This window comes from Coregonus lavaretus, assembly GCF_964263955.1.
Source record: "Coregonus lavaretus genome assembly, contig: HAP1_SCAFFOLD_638, whole genome shotgun sequence".
In the NCBI taxonomy this organism is placed as follows: domain Eukaryota; kingdom Metazoa; phylum Chordata; class Actinopteri; order Salmoniformes; family Salmonidae; genus Coregonus; species Coregonus lavaretus.
In genome coordinates, this window is record NW_028158770.1 from 44,844 (window position 1) to 60,147 (window position 15,304).

A 15,304-nucleotide genomic window follows, 5' to 3' on the forward strand; every position below is an offset into this window, starting at 1 on the left:
GTTCCACGTCAGAAGATATAGGAAGAACCTTATATAAAATGATCATACGTATTTGCCTTGTTTGGAGACCTTAGCTACATTTTTCATTCAATTGATTGAATGGCAACAATGGATACCGCACACTTAAATCAGGATTTGAAACCAACCTGTGCTGCATCATGCAACTGCAAAGGAAATCGCGATGTAAGGGAAGCCAGCACACAAACCGACACCAAAGTACAAGGTGAGACTCCTGCGCTGTCATCCAGTGGCGTGTTGACAGCTTGACAGAGAATGCTGCGAATGTTTTTACTGTTCGATACAATATTTCTACTCACTGAACTCTGAACGTTGAGGCATATTGAAAATAAAGACGTCATTTTGTCACCGTCTACGCTTTTATTAGTTTGAACCCACACGTATGTAGCCTCCCTAGTGACTGGCTGGAAATGTCTAAATGGGATCCTTGGGGCGTCCCAACTTTGTCTGACGTCACCCCATTGAAGTTTAGGGTAGGTGCGTCCAACTCTGTCTGACGTCACCCCATTGAAGTTGAAATGTAAAACGGTAGGGGTTTAGGGTAGGGACGTCCCAAGGATAACGTGACTGGTTCTGCAAAGAGGTCTTGACCTTTATGGCACTGGACAGGTCAGCTGGGCTTGCTCTGTAATAGCAGGGTTGCTGGATCAAGCCCCAGTTTGGTTGTTCTCCCCTATGAATGCCAGAACAACATACATGTTTTGAAGAGAAATGTACTGGCCAACAATTTCACATTCTATGTCAGTGCTCCAGGGTTGCAGTGGGAAGAGGAAGTGAATGTCTGCCCAATGTTTGCTTCTCCTAAAGAATATCTTTATTGAGCTCAAACTGTTATCACTTGGGAGCAGCAAAGATCTAGTGGAGAAAACACTCACTTGCCTTCCCTGTTTGTAATCCTGTCTTTCTATGGTGTGTTTTTAGGTCATGGACCTAGGCTGGCCAAGGTGAACCTCTTCACCCTGCTGAGTTTATGGATGGAACTGTTCCCCAAGGAGGAACCAGAAGACATAAACTATAATTACTTTGTAAGTTTGACCTACAGTGCATTCGGAAAGTATTCAGACCCCTTCCCTTTTTCCACATTTTGTTATGTTACAGCCTTATTCTAAAATGGATTACATTATTTTTTCCCCTCATCAAAATACACAGAATACCCCATAATGACAAAACGAAAACAGGTTTTAAGACATTTTTGAACATGTATTAAAAATAAAAAACAGAAATACCTTATTTACATAAGTATTCAGACCCTTTGCTATGAGACTCGAAATTGAGCTCAGGTGCATCCTGTTTCCATTGATCATCCTTGAGATGTTTCTACAACTTGATTGGAATCCACCTGTGGTAAGTTCAATTGATTGGACATGATTTGGAAAGGCACACACCTGTCTATATAAGGTCCCACAGTTGACAGTGCATGTCAAAGCAGAAACCAAGCCATGAGGTCGAAGGAAATGTCCATAGAGCTCCGAGACAGAATTGTGTCGAGGCACAGATCTGGGGAAGGGTACCAAAACATTTCTGCAGCATTGAGGTCCCCAAGAGCACAGTTGCCTCCATCATTCTTAAATGGAAGAAGTTTGGAATCACCAAGACTCTTCCTAGAGCTGGCCGCCCGGCCAAACTGAGTAATCGGGGGAGAAGAGCCTTGGTCAGGGAAGTGCCAAAAGGCACCTAAAGAACTCTCAGACCATGAGAAACAAGATTTCTGGTCTGATGAAACCATGATTGAATTCTTTGGCCTGAATGCCAAGCGTCACGTCTGGAGAAAACCTGGCACCATCCTTACGGTGAAGCATGGTGGTGGCAGCATCATGCTGTGGGGAGGGACTGGGAGACTAGTCAGGATCGAGGGATGAACGGAGCAAAGTACAGAGAGATCTTTGATGAAAACCTGCTCCAGAGTGCTCAGGACTGCAGACTGGGGCGAAGGTTCACCTTCCAACAGGACAACGACCCTAAGCCACACAGCCAAGACAACGCAGGAGTGGCTTTGGGACAAGTCTCTGATTGTCCTTGAGTGGCCCAGCCAGAGCCCGGACTTGAACCCGATCGAACATCTCTGGAGAGACCTGAAAATAGCTGTGCAGCGACGCTCCCATCTAACCTGACAGAGCTTGAGAGGATCTGCAGAGAAGAATGGGAGAAACTCCTCAAATACAGGTGTGCCAAGCTTGTAGCGTCATACCCAAGAAGACTCAAGGCTGTAATCACTGCCAAAGGTGCTTCAACAAAGTAATGAGTAAAGGGTGGGAATACTTATGTAAATGTGATATAACACATTTCACTGCACCTATTCGGTGTATGTGACAATAAAACATATTTATTTTGTATTTTCTATAGATAACATGCAATAAATTACCATATTGAGCATCATCGCTTTTTTCCCTTACCTCCTGTCTTTTTCTCTGTCAGACGCGGGGTACAGGCCTGGTGGTGGTTCGGGACCAGAGGGTGGTGGGTCTTCACTGCTCCGGTCCAGAGCTCCACGTGGGGCAAGTAGCTGTGATCAGACACGGGCCCAGGCTGGCTGCCTCAGACCTCTACTTCTCAAGGAGACCCTGCGCTACCTGCCTCAAGATGCTTATCAATGGTGAGGACACACACACACACACACACACACACACACACACACACACACACTCACACACACAACGAGAGTTCACTTGTAAAGTCTTGTCTGTCATCTCCAGCTGGGGTGAGCCGCATCTCCTTCTGGCCTGGTGACCCTGAGATGAGTCTGCTGTCGCTAGGGCCTAACGGGACGGACTCCATTTCCCAGGAGGCCGTGCTGGACGCCATTGCATCCAAGAAGCTCAAGTCCAACAGCCGGCCCCACATCAGTGTGCTGGTGCAGCCCGTCGCCCCCGGCCTGCAGCAGTTTGTGGAGGAGACCTCCAGGGGGTGTGACTTCATGGAGAGGGTGTCGGGGGACGACCCTGGCCTGGACGCTGGGGACTTCTTCTGGAAGCAGAGGAGACGGAACCTGGACACTTTCTCCAAAGAGTTCCTAATCCCACACGAACAGCTCCACCGTGACATTCTCACCAAAATAGGTCCGTAGTACATCCATTCAACCATACTTGTTAACTAGTTTGTGTTCACTGGCTAGCTGTATTTGGGCTATATTGGCTAACTCAATATGGGTAAGTTTGAGGATAGAAATCCTTTGCTCAAGAGGCCGCGTGCCACGCCATCTGTTGAGTAGATCCTGTTGAATGAATGGTAAACAGTGTTTATAAATGATGATTTGACACTGTCTTGCTACAGGTCTGGAGAACTTCTGCATGGAGCCGTACTTCTCCAACCTGCGTCAGAACATGAGGGAGCTGGTCGGGGTTCTTGCCTCAGTAGCTGCTAGTGTGCCTCTTCTCCAGTACGGCTTCTACAGGAAGGACTCCCAGCCTGCAACCTCGGAGCCGCCCCAGCCTCAGGGGGTGTCCCAGGAGATTGCCAGACACTGCATCATACAGGCCAGACTGTTGGCCTACAGAACAGGTCCCTGAAATATCTGGATAGTAGTCTATATACTAGCCAGATTAGTCATTCAAACTAGGAAGTCATTTTGTAAATGTGACATGTCACCACATTTTGTGGGGAATCGCATAATGGAGTTCCAAGCAATACAAATAAAAAACACAAGAGAGCGAAGAGACTATTGTTATGATACAACTGGTAAACTCCAATGGTTGACTGCACCTTTGTTGGAGAGTCAACCTGGAGGGGTATCAAATGTCAGATGAACAGAAGGTATCCCACAATGCATTCTAGTCTCGTTAGTGGTTAGCGACAGCTGCTATGAAATGGAGTTCTCTGATTGGTTGGTCAGCCACTCACTCAAGAAATCAAAAATATTTTTGAAACGGTTAATTATATGTTCATGTTTTAAGGCGAACTGGACAAGCTGTAATCCGTAGTGGTTCAATCTGTCTGAAGGTTTAAAATGATGGAACATTCCTTTGAAATTGGCCATTTGGCAACGTGTCTGAATGTGTTACTTGCTTGCTATTCCAGAGGACCCTAAGGTTGGAGTTGGTGCCGTCATTTGGGCAGAAGGGAAATCTGTGAGTAAACCATTATTGTATTTTCTATGCTCATAACTGTACATTAATATTATGTATTTTGCCTCTGTAATATAAGGACAAAAATAAAGTGGAAAGGAGATTCCAAAACCTGGCTGGTAACAAAGATTTCAATATGAAAATGGGATAATATCAAACTGGCATTCACTGCGTTCTGTGCTCACCTGTTTTAGGGTGGTTGTGATGGCACAGGGCGGCTCTACCTGGTGGGTTGTGGGTACAACGCCTACCCAGTGGGCTCGGAGTACGGAGAGTACCCCCAGATGGACAACAAACAGCAGGACCGCCAGAGGAGGAAGTACCGCTACATCATCCACGCTGAGCAGAACGCACTCACCTTCAGGTCAGGAGGAGGGGGAGACAAAAGACATGGGCTGCATCTCAATAGTCCTAAGTGACTTCCTCCCCTTATATCCCCCCTTCATCTCCACTGATCTGAGAGGACAGGATACAGATATTGGATCTTAATTGCAGGAAATGGGAATTATGTGAATTATAATTAATGGACATTTTTGTAGGGGTTGATACATTTTTCGTAAAGGGACTGAAATTTCAAAGTAGAATTGGCAAACTTCTGAAGCCTTTTTAAACCTCAAATACACTACAAGTTTTACATTTCCTGCATTGAAGGAAAGTTTTCTTGCAACAGGGTGATCAAATTAAGATCCTACATCTGTAGGTGAAGGAAATACAGGGAAGGTGTACATGGGTATATTTGCTCTCAACCTGTCCTTACAGGTCAATGCAGATGGCAGAGAGGATGCAAGGAGGTACAGCTGAGGAGTCGGACCAGGGGGCAGGAATTAATGGCTGGGTTTAAGGATTATGACATAAATAAATGTGATTGTCGTTTCCAGGAGTGCCGAGATCCGCGAGGAGGAGAACACCATGCTGTTTGTGACTAAGTGTCCGTGTGATGAGTGTGTCCCTCTGATCCGAGGAGCTGGGATCAAGCAGATCTACACCACTGACCTGGACAGCGGCAAAGACAAGGGAGACATCTCCTACCTCAGATTTGACGGCCTCCAAGGAGTCCTGAAGTTCATTGTGAGTACCTACATTGATTGACGGATGAATCGTTTTCTATGGGTGTAGCAGCATCTCAATAGTATTTTCCGCTCCTCATCTTTCCTTCATCTGTACTGATGAGAAAAAAACTGGATGGATTCCTCTTAGGTGTCTGCCATTCAGCTTTTACATATCGTTGTGTTTTCCTCTTTAGGCTATTGAGGTATACTCATAATAGTCCTTTCTACAGATGTAATATTCTTACAAAATGTGTTTACAACATGTTTTCGTCACAGTGGCAGAAGTCCCCTCTGGCCAGGAGAGCCTCTGAACATGCTGGTCTTCATCTAACCAGTGAGTTGTTGTTCTCTGTACCATTAGTTAGCATGACATTTGTCACTTTGTGTAGAGTGACGTAATGTCTTCTTCTTCTCTAATGTATCGGCGGTCGCACAAATCTAATGTGCATGCTGCCACCTACTTACCACAATACTGATGACGGATCAGCTCGCTAACCGTCTCTGATTTGACTCTGATGTAATGTCACACGGTTTACCATGTCTTGTTGTGATTACAGATGGATGTGTGGGGAAGCATGGGAGACAGGCTGAACAGGACTTTCAATGCAATAAGAGGTTACGGTCGGCAACACCTCCAGACCTTTCTCTTGTTTGTTGAACAATGGTAAGGTAGCTTTCAGTCTGGTTTCACCAGGCTAAGGTCCCCAGGCTCTTGTTGGGAATGGAAACATTTCATTTATCCAATCATATATAGATCAGTGATTACTTCAAAGAAGGAAGGCTGTAAGGAAGGATACTTTAACAATGTTGGAAAATCAAAGGGCTCTTCGTACTCCCTTATGAATGATGAACAGTTTCAAGGAGTAACCTCAAGGTGATTTTAAAGGACTGACTGTATATTCAAAGGAAATAGTACTACATAACTATATAAATGCTTATGTAGATATTTTTTTTAAGTCATTGCAAGTCTTGTATGTATAAGTGAACTGTAAATGCATGTTACCTAATTGTTTGTCTGAAGAGTTTACAATGAAAGTTGTATGAAGGCTACTGTTGATTGTATTTTAAAATTTACTATAGTTCTTCCAGACCTAAAGAATCCAAGTCACATCCCAGCCAGTGCAGGCTACCGTTACTATATTGCACTTTGCCTGAAAGGATACTAACTTCTTGACCCACGCAACTGTGCTTTGTCTGTTACTGTAATTGTTAAGCTTTTTTGTTAGACAGGGTTGGCTCCTACATCCTTGAATTGTTTCATCAGTTTTACCAAACTGTCAAAGCATGCCATAGATCTGCTTTAACTGATCACAATCAACAGCTAACAGCAAAAAAAAACTATATAAAATATGACAAAGCGGGAAACAATGTATGCATTTCTATCCTTTATTGGTGATGTGGTACAGTAGAATGTGGTACAGTAGTATCAATGGGATTTCTTTTCAAATGAAATCCCATGGTTGAAATGGGTCAATGTTTTAAGTCTCTTGTTTATCATTTTAATCCAACAATGTCAGTCACAGCTTATGCCATCCGAAACCCCGTTTATACCGGGTGCTAACATGCGCCCTGTGTCTTGTCCACATTCTGATTGTGACCACATTTCTAGACCGGTGTAGACGATTAAAATAATTGATGATTCATCCTGACTACCTCTTGATATCTTACAAGTGTAAACTGATCTGGATTGTCAAACCATTTAAATAGTCCCTCTAAAATCATTGACTCAAGGCATCAATATTTGACTTAACATTGAGAATCTCAATTTGCATACAGGGAGGGACTAGGGCTCTAAATATACCTTTTTTGAGAAAGGTAATTGGGCATGGCAAGACTAGAACCTGTGACCTTGTGGTCCCTAGCCCAGTTCGCTGCGCCAGCAGGAGGGAGGGCACCACAATTGTTTTTGTATATATATTTAAAGCTGTTCATTCTTTTAGTCATTTAGAATGTCAGTAGATATGTACAAAAACATATTTAAGTAGGTTGGAAAACAAAAGCCGCATTGGGATTTGAACTGGCGACACCATGTGTCTCAACCCGTGTTTAACGCCCGCCATCCACCTCCCGAGGGCTAGAATGGCTTTGAGGATACTATCCCTTGTGTGTCGTGTCCAATCTACCAATTGTAAAAAAAAAATGATTTGGCAATTAAGAGAACAATCACTTGTTCGTGGCATGATGCCCATCTGATTTATTAGTCAATATTACATTAAAGAGCCATATTAATGAGTTCATATTTTCAATTTAGATGTGATCGTAACTTACAAGATCAACCACCACGATTAAAAAAATGCATTGGCTCAATTTGTCTGTGAGATTATTTAATTTGGATTTCCCCATCTTGCTCTTTTTTTCAGAGCAAGATGCTTCCACCTAATCCAGTTTACTGGTATGTTAACGGTTACCTTTCCTGGACAATCATAGTCCAAGTTTTTTGGCCTCCTGGTTCCTAGTTTCATGACGCGATTAATGAACTGCAACATGTTTTTTCAAAGTAAAATATTCCTTCAACAGCACAACTCAAATATAGTGAGTTCAAGGTTCATTGCTTAATCACGACTATGTTCAAACAGACCATATTTTTCTAAATAAGAATTAAGCTCCACCTAGAAAAGTATTTAAAATACAAAGGGGACACAGAAACAAAGGCACCTCTGTATGTACTGTCTGTTTCTAACTGTTACTGTGTTCCAACCATCCCCCTCCACTGCACTCCATCTAAATAAGAAAACAAGTTAAAGAAATCACTTTCGTACAGAAAAAAAAAATCTCCCTCTTTTTAATTGAGGTCAGCCAAAAGTGCCGAAGTGGGATTTCTGTCACCCACACTGGCACTCACTTATGGGTTAAAACCAGCTTTTATACACAAGACAAAAAAAAAAGAAAGATAATGCTAGAGCCCTGTTGAACAAGAAACTATTTAATCAGCTTAAAATAAACCAAAAAGGAATAGATCCTTTCGCGTTGAATGATACAGAAAGTGCTACCAGCCATCTGAAGAGAATCACTTATCAAAACTATTGACAACCTACGTATAGAATAGAACTTAGCAGTAAAAAAAAAATGGCCCTGCTGATCACGAGACATTAATATTTTCCTTGTAGGATCCAATTTAGAGTTGTCAAATGTCAGAGGACCTACTACAGCTTTGAAACATGTAAACCATAGGAGTAAGACTAGCAGGGAATGGGAGTCTGAAGAGGAGTTCTACACGTACAGGGACTGAAGCATTAGTGTTTTTATACTGTTACAGTATTCTAGAATACTACTTACTACCTTTTCTAGAATCGGAACAATTCAGAATACCATTTAGATCCTCTAATAGAAAAATAGCAATTCCTTCTATGATTGTGGATACTTCAGTTGTACTGCGGTTAGATTAGGGGTGTATAAGAAAGAAGTCTGAACTATCTAGCTGGCTCATGCCTGCAAGTGGCAATGAAAAAGAAAACATTTGCAAAAAATCTTTGCACAATTAAAGTGAGGCCCAGTGGTCTCCACCGCTCACTCAGCCATTCACCTAGAGGTCTCTTTAACCATCTGGTTCCCCCCAAGAGAGGAAATCACCTTCCTCAAGACGTCCCGTTGTGACACGCTACACACTAATGATAAAATAGTTCATGAAAAAGTAAATACAAAGAAAGAAAAACATCAGTGATTGAGAACTATTCTCTGCAAAGTTTAAGTAACCAAGAAAAAGACATAATGTCTTTGATATTTGAAATAGAATCATTGTTAATGTATTTGTCTTTTCTTTTTTTTTTGGTCAATAAAAAGTAAAGGTTAGGGTAAAGGTCATAGCTAAGGGGAAGGGTTTGGGGGACGGACGGGGGGTAAGGTTTTAAGAGGCGGGTTTCTTCAGGTCTCGGATCTGTTTGACTAGGTAGGTCTTCTCGTCGTTGAACTGCTCGTCGTCCGATCGGTCCTTCTGGAAGTTGCTAAGGAAGTCGATGAGTTTGGTCTGGTTCTTCAGCAGGATATCTATGATGGGCTGCGTCTTGTTGGGGTTCGCCACAAACACCTGGATGGAGGGGTCAGCCTGTCAGTTCTGTACATTACATTTATGTCTGCAATTACATTCTAGTAAGAACCCAAATGGTATTGCCATGGAACGTTTGGGGCCAACATGGAGGCCAGTTTGCCAGACTTTGTATATGAACGGCTCAGGGAACGGCTTTATGTCGTACCTTGAAGACGTGGAAGGCCTCAAACTGGATGTTGGGGCTCTTGTCTCTCAGTAGGTTCATCATCAGCTTCAGGTTCTCAGGCTTGCTGATATACCGGGTCATCACTGTGAAGTTATGCCTGTCTAACAGTAGCTCTCCCAACAACTACACACAAAGACCAGGGTATGCAAATGTTTACTATGAAGCAAGATAATCAACACGATAAAAGCATGCAAAGTTTTAGTCTATAAATAATCCATGTAAATGTGAACTAATTATAGAACACACCTTTAATGACTGTCTCTTTGTCACATAGTTCTCAGAGTGCAATAACTTCTCATACTGGTCAAAGATCTGCAAGGACACAAAGGAACAGGTTGAGGGGTGGCTGCATCTCAACAGTCAAAAATACATTCACAAAAAAACAAAGAAAGTGGAGGAAAAACGATGTTCATAGAATTAAATAGGCGTTGCAGATAGTTAATAGGATGGAATGTCTATCGAATGTCTATTAAAGTTGTGATATTGTCTCATCTCTCAGTCAGGTCTGAAAGGGCCCTTATCAGGGGTGCTGTTTGGGCCTGTGTGTGCGATAGGCCTCCAGGGGCCCTTGGCATGAAAGACAGCCTTCTATAACCTAGTGCGGCCCAGTGTAGGGTAGTGTCTGGCCTGTAACCCGAGCAGCCTCCAGTCTGGCCTGTCTGCTCTCCCCTGGGGTCTTCCCTGAGCCCCACACTACAACCAACAGACAAGGTGGTCTTATGCAAGCAGGGAAAACCAGTGACCATAGATGCCTGGAGTGTATGTGGCAAGTGTGTTATGTGTGGTATAAATGCACTCATTCATTGTAGAGGATGGGAGGATGGGTCATCAATCAAAACGTTGTTTATCGGTACACACACTTCAGTGTATTCATCTGGTAAATGGCAATGAATGAGAGTACGAGTGTGTGATGACAAATGCATTCACCCATTCCTTCATGCATTCTGTGAAGAGGGCAGAGGGTGGATGGTGCAACAACAAAACCATTTTCTTTCCATGAACTCCATCTGCTAAAGGTTAAATGCTCCCAGGGCAGCAGAATGTTGAACATGTCACTTACTGCATCATAATTCTGTTCTAGATATTCAGCTACCAGGACCTTGTGTCTTGTGAGCAGGTCCTGTGAATGGGGGAGGAAACGTGGTCACTTTAATTCACACAAAAACAAAACATTGTATATTGCATATCATCTGCTGCATCGAATCATTTCTGATCTATACATTTAGTCAACTTTCAACGTGGTCCTCTGTAGCTCAGCTGGTAGAGCACGGCGCTTGTAACGCCAAGGTAGTGGGTTCGATCCCCGGGACCACCCATACACAAAAATGTATGCACGCGTGACTGTAAGTCGCTTTGGATAAAAGCGTCTGCTAAATGGCTTATTATTTCCTATTATTATTATTCAAACAAATGGTCATACAACAGTAATGTAAAGATTAGCATATCATCTCGGGCCCATCTTAGTCTTATTAATATGGGTTTAATATAACGTTTTTCCAGGACCGAAAGACGCTTTCAAATCTTGCGTAATCTGACCTTGAAGGTGGCGAAAGCGTCTGAGGCGATGTCGAAGGTCTCCATCTCTACGTAGTTGAAGAAGTCCTGGAAGTGTTCTGAGTGGAGGACCACCTTGGCCAGGGGCTCGTGTCTGATACACTCCCTCAGCATGATGCCACAGTTCAGCGCCGACCCAGGGGTCTCATACCTGCAGGAGGAGAGGGATGCACCCACGCGTCACTGAGTCTCATACCAATGGCTCTGGTCAGCTGTGGTACATGAAGAGTGTGTGTGTAACTCACCCTTTTTGCAACACAAACAGCACCTCTTGGTGAGAGCTGAAGTACTCGACGGTGGGGCTGCGGGTGCCGATCTGCCTCCGCAGGATGTTGTTGAAGATCTGACACACGTCCTTCTTCCCCTGGGGACATGCAATGGAAAACGTTTCAAAACGCAAGCCTCCCTGTTTCAGACCGTTTTCTTCCGTTTGGTGCCTAATGAACACGACCCTGAGGGTCCGGCTGTGGCTCAGTCTCACCTCGAAGTCGATGACCTGAAGGTTTTCCACCAGGGAGATGAGCAGGCCGCTGTTGTAGAGCTCCTGGGCCAACTGGGCCACTGTCTCTGTGTGAGGCTCCTTGTCACCGGTCCCATATAGTATCTCCTTCATGGCCACAAGACACTTAGACACCTCCTCTGACGCCTGGGACAGGGACACCAGTTAGACACACAGGCACAATATGTACTTCTAACAGTATTGCTGCTAATAATGTTATGCTGTTAATAAAGAAACTGCCATGGTATTATACTTGAGTTGACCACAAGAGGGAGACATTTAGTTGACTCCCTATGGAGGTACAGTACTTAGCTCTGTAGACACTGGTATTTGTATTTATTATGGATCCCCACTGATCTTCCTGGGGTCCAGCAAAATTAAGGCAGTTATACATTTTAAAAACATTACAATACATTAATAACAGATTTCGCAACATTAAGTGTGTGCCCTCAGGCCTCTACTCTACTGTAGGCGTCCTGTAGCTCAGTTGGTAGAGCATGGCGCTTGCAACGCCAGGGTTGTGGGTTCGTTTCCCACAGGGGGCCAGTATGAAAAATGTATGCACTCACTAACTGTAAGTCGCTCTGGATAAGAGCGTCTAGTAAAATGTACTACCACATATCTACAACACAAAATCTGTGTGTTTGTATGCATGTGTCCATGTTTGTGTTGCTTCACAGTCCCCCATAAGGTGTATTTGTATCTGTTTTTTAAATTAAATTTTACTGCTGGCATGAGTTAATTGATGTGGAATAGAGTTCTATGTAGTCATGGCTCTATGTGGTACTGTGCGCCTCCCATAGTCTGTTTCTGACTTGGGGACTGAAGAGACCTCTGGTGGCATGTCTTGTGAGGTATGCATGGGTGTCCGAGCTGTGTGCCAGTAGTTCAAACAGTCAGCTCGGTTCATTCAACATGTCAATACCTCTCACAAATAAAAGTAGTAATGAAGTCAATCTCTCCTCCACTTTGAGCCAGGAGAGATTTTAATGCATATTATTGTTAGCTCTTTGTGTACATCCAAGGGCCAGCCGTGCTGCCCTGTTCTGAGCCAATTGCAATTTTCCTAAGTCCCTCTCTGTGGCACCTGATCACACGACTGAACAGTAGTCCAGGTGCGACAAAACTAGGGCCTGTAGGACCTGCCTTGTTGATAATGCTGTTAAGAATGCAGAGCAGCGCTTTATTATAGACAGACTTCTCTCCATCCTAGCAACTGTTGTATCAATATGTTTTGACCATGACAGTTTACAATCCAGGGTTACTCCAAGCAATTTAGTCTCCTCAACTTTCTCAATTTCCACATTATTCATTTCAAGATTTAGTTGAGGTTTAGGGTTTAGTAAATTATTTGTCCCAAATACAATGCTTTTAGTTCCTTGCCACCCATTCTGAAACTAGCTGCAGCTCTTTGTTAAGTGTTGATGTCATTTCAGTCGCTGTGGTAGCTGACGTGTATAGTGTTGAGTCATCCGCATACATAGACACACTGGCTTTACTCAAAGCAAGTGGCATGTCGTTAGTAAAGATTGAAAAAAAGTAAGGGGCCTAGACAGCTGCCCTGGGGAATTCCTGATTCTACCTGGATTTTGTTGGAGAGGCTTCCATTAAAGAACATCCTCTGTTCTGTTAGACTGGTAACTCTTTATCCACAATATAGCAGGGGGTGTAAAGCCATAACGCATACGTTTTTCCAGCAACAGACTATGATCGATAATGTCAAAAGCCTCACTGAAGTCTAACAAAACAGCCCCCACAATCTTTTTATCCTCAATTTCTCTCAGCCAATCATCAGTCATTTGTGTAAGTTCTGTGCTTGTTGAATGTCCTTCCCTATAAGCGTGCTGAAAGTCTGTTGTCAGTTTACTGTGAAATAACATTTTATCCTGTCAAACACAATTTTTTCCAAAAGTTTACTAAGGGTTGGTAGCTGGCTGATTGGTTGGCTATTTGAGCCAGTTAAGGGGGCTTTACTATTCTTAGGTAGGGGAATAACATTTGCTTCCCTCCAGGCCTGAGGGCACACACTTTCTAGTAGGCTTAAATTGAAGATATGGCAAATAGGAGTGGCAATATCGTCCGCTATTATCCTGTATTACTTTCCAACCCCACGACCCCTTCCCTAATTGGAGTAAAACTAGTGAACAACAACGCTTAGGCCTCTACTTCCAGCTTATACATTTTATGGACAGTCAATTTTACAATAATTCTATTTTGTTTGTTTTTACTCCTGAACTTCTTCTACCCTCAACCTCTCCGATCATTTTCATGATGTCCATCCGGTTTGCTTCTATATGCCATATCTTTCCAACTGTGCTCTTTCACAAAAGCTCTCAACCTACAACCTATAGGCTTGTCATTGTTGATCGACATTAATAATGTCTCAGCCTCAGGCCCAATCATAACACACATTATTAATGACTTGCTCTGGATATCAGCATTGCATATGACAGGAGTGGACTGTATTGAGATCACTATAGCCTGGCTGTGTGTGGTAGCAGCGTGGTTAGAGCCAGGTTCCTGGGAGTTCTGTCTGGACAGCCCCTCTCTAACAGTCCCATGGTGGAGAGAGGGCCTTTACAGCTGGGTGGCAATGAAGGACCGGCCAGGCAGCGATGCTACATTCACAGCCAAGTGTCAGCTAGAGGCCCACCGTAATAATAACCACACCAACTGACTGATTGGATCAAATAGAAGAGGTTCATCGAGGCCCCCACAGCAATGTTACACAACACCTGCTTGTGGGCCTTTTCTAAGGGAAGTACTGGTTTGTGTTGTGAGGACTGTTATAAGGACTTGTGTTGTAAGGATTTGTTTAGTGAGGATTCGTGGTGTAAGAACTAGTGTTCTGAAGATGTGTGACACCTTATCTGTTTTCTTGTCTTGTTTGACCAGGATTGCCATGTTCTCCTTCAGAGTCCGGACGATGTCGGCGGGATTCTTGTGGGATTTACCGAACAGCGGCATGGTGGCTGGGCCTTTCCTCGGGGTCTCTCCTGACAGCCTGAAAACACACACAGGATACACATCATACATACCTTAGATAGATAGATAGATGGAACATAAAACGCACAGTATACCCTATCTATCTATCTAACATATAGGATAATATATAATTAAACAACTGGGTGGTTCGAGCCCTGAATACTGATTGGCTGACAGCCGTGGTATATCAGACCATATACCACGGGTATGACAAAACATGTATTTTTACTGCTAATTACGTTGGTAACCAGTTTATAATAGCAATAAGGCACCTCGGGGGGTTGTGGTATATGGCCAATATACCACGGCTAAGGGCTGTATCCGCGTTGTGTCGTACATAAGAACAGCCCCTAGCCCTGGTATATTGGCCATATGCCACACCCCCTCGGGCCTTACTGCTTATTTATACCATATATACACAGTGCATTCGGAAAGTATTCAGACCCCTTGACTTTTTCCACATTTTGTTACGTTACAGCCTTATTCTAAAATAGATTAAATTATAATTATTTTTCTCATCAATCTACACACAATACAATACTACCCATAATGACAAAGCGAAAACAGTGTTTTAGACATTTTTGCACATTTATTACAAATAAAAAAAACGGAAATACCTTATTTACATAAGTATTCAGACTCTTTGCTATGAGTCTCTAAATTTTGCTCAGGTGCATCCGGTTTCCATTGAACATTATTGAGATGTTTCTACAACTTGATTGGAGTCCTCCTGTGGTAAATTCAATTGATTGGACATGATTTGGAAAGGCACACACCTGTCTATATAAGGTCCCACAGTTGACAGTGCATGTCAGAGTAAAAACCAAGCCATGAGGTTGAAGGAATTGTCCGTAGAGCTCCGAGACAGGATTGTGTCGAGGCACAGATCTGGGGAAGGGTACCAAAACATTTCTGCAGCACTGAACA

At 43.4% G+C, this 15,304-nt stretch overlaps 2 protein-coding genes across 2 annotated transcripts in view; one reads left to right on the forward strand and one right to left on the reverse strand.

Moving 5' to 3' along the window:
• Nucleotides 1–6,771, forward strand: LOC311123625 (cytidine and dCMP deaminase domain-containing protein 1-like). The gene is made up of 10 exons (XM_084197866.1): nt 1–223; nt 940–1,043; nt 2,434–2,611; nt 2,712–3,074; nt 3,289–3,516; nt 4,033–4,082; nt 4,274–4,443; nt 4,958–5,147; nt 5,405–5,462; nt 5,686–6,771. The coding sequence occupies exons 1-10, from the start codon at nt 100–102 to the stop codon at nt 5,784–5,786; spliced, it is 1,566 nt and encodes a 521-aa protein (XP_084053992.1). The 5' UTR covers nt 1–99; the 3' UTR covers nt 5,787–6,771.
• LOC311123626 (calcium-binding protein 39-like) overlaps nt 6,501–15,304 on the reverse strand; it is a 22,895-nt gene continuing 14,091 nt past the window's right edge. The window contains exons 2-9 of the mRNA XM_084197867.1: nt 14,258–14,396; nt 11,375–11,539; nt 11,139–11,257; nt 10,876–11,044; nt 10,400–10,459; nt 9,586–9,651; nt 9,319–9,462; nt 6,501–9,152 (exon numbers count right to left, since the gene is read on the reverse strand). Of these exons, the coding sequence (XP_084053993.1) occupies nt 8,973–9,152; nt 9,319–9,462; nt 9,586–9,651; nt 10,400–10,459; nt 10,876–11,044; nt 11,139–11,257; nt 11,375–11,539; nt 14,258–14,359 (1,005 nt within the window). The 5' untranslated portion in view covers nt 14,360–14,396 and the 3' untranslated portion in view covers nt 6,501–8,972. The remainder of the gene's footprint in view (nt 9,153–9,318; nt 9,463–9,585; nt 9,652–10,399; nt 10,460–10,875; nt 11,045–11,138; nt 11,258–11,374; nt 11,540–14,257; nt 14,397–15,304) is intronic.

Bases quoted from the DNA above. Each gene is read 5' to 3' on its own strand.
- LOC311123625 (XM_084197866.1), top strand. From the start codon at position 100: ATGGCAACAATGGATACCGCACACTTAAATCAGGATTTGAAACCAACC. The intron at 224-939 runs GTGAGACTCCTG...GTGTGTTTTTAG, and splicing joins AACCGACACCAAAGTACAAG to GTCATGGACCTAGGCTGGCC. The intron at 5,463-5,685 runs GTGAGTTGTTGT...TTGTGATTACAG, and splicing joins TGCTGGTCTTCATCTAACCA to ATGGATGTGTGGGGAAGCAT.